Source organism: Chaetura pelagica, unplaced genomic scaffold (genome assembly GCF_000747805.2).
Source record: "Chaetura pelagica isolate M959 unplaced genomic scaffold, ChaPel_1.0 scaffold369, whole genome shotgun sequence".
Classification (NCBI taxonomy): domain Eukaryota; kingdom Metazoa; phylum Chordata; class Aves; order Apodiformes; family Apodidae; genus Chaetura; species Chaetura pelagica.
Window position 1 is genome coordinate 1,776,987 of NW_009970235.1, and position 6,919 is coordinate 1,783,905.

General features: G+C 48.8%; 1 protein-coding gene across 1 annotated transcript in view; it reads right to left on the bottom strand.

The window, feature by feature from the left end:
* Positions 1–3,791: 3,791 nt before the first annotated feature.
* Positions 3,792–6,919, bottom strand: part of LOC104396145 (mucosa-associated lymphoid tissue lymphoma translocation protein 1-like) — a 41,835-nt gene continuing 38,707 nt past the window's right edge. The window contains exons 13-14 of the mRNA XM_010005950.1: positions 5,185–5,310; positions 3,792–4,154 (exon numbers count right to left, since the gene is read on the bottom strand). Coding sequence (XP_010004252.1) covers positions 3,792–4,154; positions 5,185–5,310 — 489 coding nt within the window. The remainder of the gene's footprint in view (positions 4,155–5,184; positions 5,311–6,919) is intronic.

Here is a 6,919-nt window from a genome sequence, read left to right on the forward strand (position 1 = left end):
CCAAGAGGAGGTGGTTCTTGCCCAGAACCAACAGGGATGGCTCAGTTCCCAGTGAGGGTCTGTACCAATCCAGAATCATACCATCTTGTGCCCTGCCTCCATGCTGCTGCTTTCATACATGGGAACAGCACATGGCATCGGCAACACAGTGACATGCAGCTACCCAAAGATGCTGTGTTCTGAGCCAGTGATTTTCCAGTAACAAAACCAGACAGAAATGGCATTTCCCTGATTTTTCACTGCCTTGTTTTCTCACTCCTTTTGGATGCACTTGCCTTGGTTTGTCAGGAACTGTCAAAAATCAGCCAGTGAGCTGAGCACTGCATCCCAAATAACTCAGGAGCAGCAGAAGAGCACATCAGGCTGTTGACCAAGGTCCTCCCCTTGAACACATCTGCATTAGCAAAGACATAAAAAGGGTATCTATCTAAGAATAAAATTACTGAACACTTAAGTGTTGCTATTTTCATTAGAGATTCATGAATGTTTTAAAGCTTCAGTTTACTTGGTGCTCAAAGAAAACATTGCAGACTTGGGTGAAGGGAAAACAACTGAGGGAAGGGGGAGGCAACTGCTGCAGCTATGAACGTTGAAGTGAAGGTGGGGAGGCAGAGAGGGAACGTGAAGTGGAGCTGATTCCTTGGTTGCACTTCACCTGCAGTTGTGCATCTAATGGAGGAGTCCTGGCCTTAAGTGGGTCTTGCAGTCCTTCTGGGAGAATCCAACTAACCAATGGACAGCTTTTCTTACCAGAGGTAGGGTGAAGACTAGACTCAGGGGAGCTCACCTGTGGTGCTCAGCCATAGGGTCCAGCCAGACTATGAGACCCTGCAAAGAAATGCAATGGGATAGCATCAAATTGTGAGGTTTTAAAGTTTGGAGACATCACCTGCTACTTCAGAAAATGTATGAAAAGGCACAGAAATCTACTCAAAATCGATGGGGACAGAGGGATAACCTGAATTGACCCAGCAAGATGGGTGGGATATACATTGTCAGGTGAGAACGGGAAGCAGTAAGACAATTGGCTGCTGTGACTGCCATGGCAGAGGCCAAGATGATGCAGCAAGAGGTGAAGTCAAGTCACAGAGGTGGGGGAAGAGCAGCACTGTTCAGGAGGCAACAGGTGGAAGAAGCAGCAGCAGAGACAGAAATGAAGTGCTGAGTGGGCAGAGGCTGTTTGGACTACTCAGACATGGGCCTGCCATGAGCAGAGTCCATGGCACAGGGATGGGTGCTCCTTCCTCCCTGCCCTTCAGGCTGGCCACAGGGAGCTCATGGAGCCCAAGGTGTATTGCTGGAGAGCAGGAAGGATTTGGTTAAGAAAAGCACAGTAATTTTGGATGAGTCATCTGTCCTCCATGCTCCAAACACAGATTCAAGGGTAAATTTTCCCTCAACAGTTCTACCACCCTGGGGGAGTCTTGATTTCACGTGTGAGGCAGGAGGAAGGCAGACAGCACTTCACTGCCTCCACAATGAGCCCAGTTGGTGACAGAGCAGTGGGCTGTCATGGCCAGGGGCCATGCAATTTGCAATTAAGTTTGGCAAGCACTTGCATTCTCAGTTATAACACACCATTGACTGAGGTGCATGGAAAGGTGGTGGCCTTGGCTGCAGGGTGTCCTGGAAGGAGCAGGAGAGCTGGTGACAGGGACAAGTCCTGTGGTCTCCTCAGCCTGACCCAGCCACCTGAGGGCTAGACTTTACAATACCAATGGATAATTCACAATGAATCTCAACATTTTACTACACATTTCACCTGACGTTATTTCATCCTCTCTAGAGCCATTTATTTGATCCAACTTCTAAATCCGAACTTCAATATGCAGTTACCTAAAAACAAAAAACAATCCTCACATGTAAGAGCCTAGAAATTAGGAGTTCAAAGCATAAAACCCCAGTACATCAATATTGACACACCCTGATGACTAGAGGGGAAAATGAAGACAGTTAGCTCAGAACCACATGAAGCTTTATGCATTCAAAAACACTGATAGGGTTTATTCAGAAAAAATTAACAGCCTCGCTTGGAATGAGATTAGCATTCCCATGAGGTGACATTTGCCATGATAATGGGAGCCAGAAACGCATTTTGCCCCAACAGTACAGGAGGGTGTGTACAATCCTCAAAGAGGCAATGAATCTCCCAGCTCCTCCCAAAAGCCTGCACAACCATTCCCACTAACCCATCTTCAGTTTCTGTTGGTGCGGAGTTGATCTTAATTAGTTTATTATTTTCTAGTTTAGCTTCCCTATCAGTTCATCTTCTTTTAACTATATCCTGCAAATTATTTTTTTTTAAGCCTTACATTTTTTCCTAAGAGATCCTCTAGACTTCAGCCAGATGGGGCCTCTTTTCTTTCCCTTGGCTCTACTCACTGTGAGAAGAATAAAAGCCTTCTCTGTTCTCTCTGGCCAGGTTTCCAGCACTTGTCAGATAGTTTACCTGGAAGGAGCATTTAATATTCTTCCATGTTGCAACAGACATCACAGACAGAAATAAAAGTATCTTCACTGCTGAAGGAGAACTGAAACTTAGAAAATATTTGCTTCCATCCCTCTTTTAGACCAAAGCAGAAGACAGAGGGGCACTCTCCCCACTCCACCATCCTTTACCTCTCAAGATGTTTTTGATCTTCAAGTTCTTTCTTTCACAGCACCACAAGAGCCAGAAGTGACCTCTGGCAGCCTCTGGTTTAGCTCCCCAACAGCTTGGATCAGTTATCAAGACGTTCTCCAGCTTGGAGTGAATTATCTCCAAGGATGGAGATCCCACACCTCACTGGGGTCACTGGCCCCAGTTGAACTGTTTGACCACCCACTTTGGCCTTTGCTGAGCAATCACCTGGAGCTATGCTGAAACCTTAAATTCAACAAATACTAGAGGAGGAGGCAGAGGGGACTGTACCCACTCAGGTCGTCCTTTGGGCCCTGCTCACCTGTGGCTCTCTCTGAACAGCTGGTGCTCAACAAAATGCAGTGTCTAAGGTAGTCCACAGTGAATACACAGAGACAGACACTTAGAAATAAAATTTGCTCTAATAATTACTGTGTTGATGTTCTTCCTCCTTCAGCTTGGTCTTTTCCATTTCCTGTGTGCCGTGCTAGAAGGGGCACAGGTAAGGTGGGACTGCTGACAGCCTCCATTGTAAACACACACTTGACAGAACATCTGACCTTCCTTTTTTGGCAAGCAGCTGTACTGCCCCAAGTATAAATACATTCTTTAGAAATACATAAACTCATAACTTAAAACCTGCTTCAACCCAGGAAGGACTCACAAGGAAAGAAATCCACTTTGTGATCCCAGGAGGAAGCTTATACATTCACAGAGTTTCATCTGGGTCCCTTGTTCAAGCCTCACATTCCTTGCACAAGTGCGAGGAGGGTCAGCAACCTTTCAGGTTCTGAGGCTGTGCTGCTTCTGTAGCATGTCTGTAGTGTTTTTGGGTTTCTTAACACCTTTAATGCTGTAAGGCTTTAGGCTCAAAGTCTCATTTGCAGAAAATATCTGCCAGTGCCTGTCACTTCAGGTGACATTGGGTTTTGCCTGGGAATGTTACGACTTATCAGATGGTCCTGTCCTTTGCCAGACACTACAATTCCTTGCTGCTCCTGTCCACTCCTGTGGGACAGGGGTTATTTCCAGTGAGCTTCAGGCCCTGCACGCCACAAAAGCCTTTTCAAAAAAGTAGCCCTGGCCTCCTTTGGACAGGCCAATAGCTGAGGCTGGGAAGCAGGTGACGGATTCTGATGTATTTAGCACTGGAACAGCACAGCCCGTGAGCTCAGGGGCAGTCCTGCCCTGGGCCAGCCCGGAGCAGCGCCGAGCAGAGCTCACTCAGGTCGCTCTCGTCGTTCTCTTCTGGCTCACTGCTGGTGTTGGAGGGTTTGCTGCTGGGCAGGCTGTGGCCTGGACCTGTCCTCAGAGGTGCTGGCTCTTTCGGGTCCGTGCTCAGTGCTGCCGCATCCTGGAGGCACATGCTGCCTGAGCAGACAGGAGTTCTCTGGTCATTTGGCTGGGAGTGATTTCTCTGGCTCAAAAACTGCCCGAGTAGAGATTTCCGGAGGGTTGTTTGCAGGGTTTCACAAGTCCTCTGGCTTGTGCTCTGTATGGTGTAATGCAAATCCAACTGCAGGACCACGTCCGTCTGGAAGGAAAGAGCAAAGCACGCAAAGTGAACTGGAGATTAAGACCTGAAGCAGAGGTGCCACTGTCAGCAACAGTGGTAGACCTGGCTGGCAGTTCTGCAGGCTCACAGCCCAAAGCTGTGGTGCAAGGGAGCAATGCTTCTGCCAGAGAAAACGAGCTGGCATGTACACTCATAACCTATGTGGGTCTGAGACACCGTTTCTGGATTTCATGACTTCTCCTGAAATCACACCACATCACTTGAGACCTCATCAGTCCTGTCAGGGCACTGTCACTGAAAGCATCATGCCCAGGACGCTGGCACAGGGGAGCAGGAGGGGAATCCTGGTCCAGCCTGCACCCAGAAAAGCTGCACCCATGTGTTGTAGGCAGATCCAGGCAGCAGCTCAAGAGCAACGTTCATTGTGAGCCCTCGTGGAGCAGAGCAGATAAGCAGCTGGCAAGATCCAATGGCTGGATCTTAGAAGAGAAAAAAATCAAGTAAGAACCAGGATGCACACTGCTGTTTGGGGAGAGTTAATCTGTTGGAAGAGACAAGCCAGAGGACTAGCAATTCTGCCTCTTTCATGGTCTTTAAGTAGTCTGAGAGTCTTTTGAAGTGTGCCAAAGAAAGAAGCATAGCTTAGATCAGGCTCGGTAGTGCCACTTTGATGGCAAGGGATAAAGCCTTCTGCTGCTAAAGATCCTGGCCAGCCCATAAGTCCATCTCTTAGGCAAGCACATAGCCCAGTGAGACATCCTTCATCTCAAATATTTGGGCTACAGTCAAAGAACAGCCTCCCTGCCTGGGCAGCACAGAAAAACAGAGCAAACTGAGAGAAAGAGGATGGCTTTTGTGCCTTGAGTGGTCAGCAAACTCCTGTAACATTGATCTGGATGTAACATGACACATGCCAGGCATCATCCACATGGAGTCACAAGACACGAGGCCAGAGGGGTACATCCAGCTCAAGCCAGCAGGGATGCAGAGTCCCAGTTATGTGAAAGTGCAGGAGAACTGTGGAGATTTGCACCCAGGAGCTCTCTACCTGGATGTTCTGTAGTCCACAGAGTGGGAAGACACAATCCAGCTCCTCCTGCTTGTACAAAGAAGTAAGCAAACACTCCACTTGGTCCAGGCAGCGCTCTCTCAGGATGGCCATGTCATCCACCTCCTGGGCCAGGAAAACAAGAGGAAACACAAGAAAATTTCAGTATCAGCCTGGGCATGGAGACACAAGTGCCCATTTCTGCACACAGCAGTGCCTGGGGCTGGCCTGTTCACTTAGCACTTTGGTGGAAAGACTGCATACCTGAAGTTCTGCAGAGTGCAAGCAAAGGCAATAGAGAGATTTTATACACCCACCTCGTGCATATCGATGGGAAGACCTAGCTAAGCATCCCATGAAGGCATCTAATGGGAAACCTGAGGTACCGTGGGATTTCCAGCAGAGAGCAGCAACAGTCGGTATCACAACCACCTGTAGCACAAGTGGTGTGGCAAAGAGGAGTGAGTTTTCTGAGGGCACAGCTGGAGAAAGCTCTGAGTTGCTCTGGGTGCTGGGTTAGCCCTTCACTACTTACAGTACTGTCAATTCTTGCTGAAATTTCTCAAAATTCTCCAAATGGCCCCACCTCTATGAGCTCCTCTTCAGTCATGATCATATCTTGGAGCCACTAATTGCACAAGAAGGAGCAAGGAATATGAAATTCCTTATGAAATAGCATCTTGCTTTGGATTTGAGCCCTCTAGGATGGGTGACAGTCCACAGGCCACCAGCCCCTTTTATAAGAAGGTGCTTCGCTCTGCTAGTTGGCTCTGGCAACTACCATGGTTAATCCTGTTGGCCTGGCTTGGCCAGTGCTGGCATGTGCTGGCCTGGCTTATGCCATGGGTGCCAGGCAGGCTCACTGCAACCACTGATACAGCCGGTGATGCACAAGGAGAGTTCAGCCCTTGCAAAAATTTCTCACTGTTGGCATGCTGATGGAGGAGGCTGTCAGGGCACTGCAGGGAAGCAAAGCTTAGAGAAGCCCTGAGAACTCGTTTGCTTTTACAGACCTTCCCTGAACTGCTGCCCAGAAGTGGTCAAAGCAATTTGTCTCCAGCCAGGAAAATATGAGGGTTAGAAGCTAAAATGTTGGATTCCAAATACTGGCTGGGATCTGCAAGCATCAGGGTCACCCCTGCTTGCAAGTCTGACAGAACAGGAGTGAAAACCACTGCTGATCCAATAGGTCCTTTAGAGGCAGGCTGAAGAAATACCACTTGTCTCTGTAAAAGCAAAGCCAAATCCCATCTCAGCAGTTGGCAACTCATTACAGGAAAGATAAACTGGAGAGAGCTTAGGGAAGCTCAGGGCAGTGAATGGAGCTTGCAGAGAGAGAGATTAGTGTGCCAGTAAGGGGAGGACAGAGCTTGCAGGGGATGGAGCAGCTCTCCTGTTCAGGGAGCCTCCTCACCAGCATGAACTGTGCCTGTAACAGGAGATGGACTGCAAGGCAGAGCACCTTCTGCTAAAGAACCCTGCCCTCTCCTGCTGCCTCCTTTCTTGACTCACTGCGTTAGGGACCTGCTCCCACCCATCCCACTGCTGTCACTGCTCTGCTGAGCAAGGCTGCTGGGTTAAACTAAATCTGGAGACCAAAGAGACACAAAGCAGACCAGCATGAATGCCACCGACACAGAGTGTCATCAGGGGGGTGGCCAGAAGCTGCAGAGCCGCTCTACTTTGTCCAGCCAGCTCTATCCTCCAGCACGTGCTGCCAGTACTGCTGAAGGCA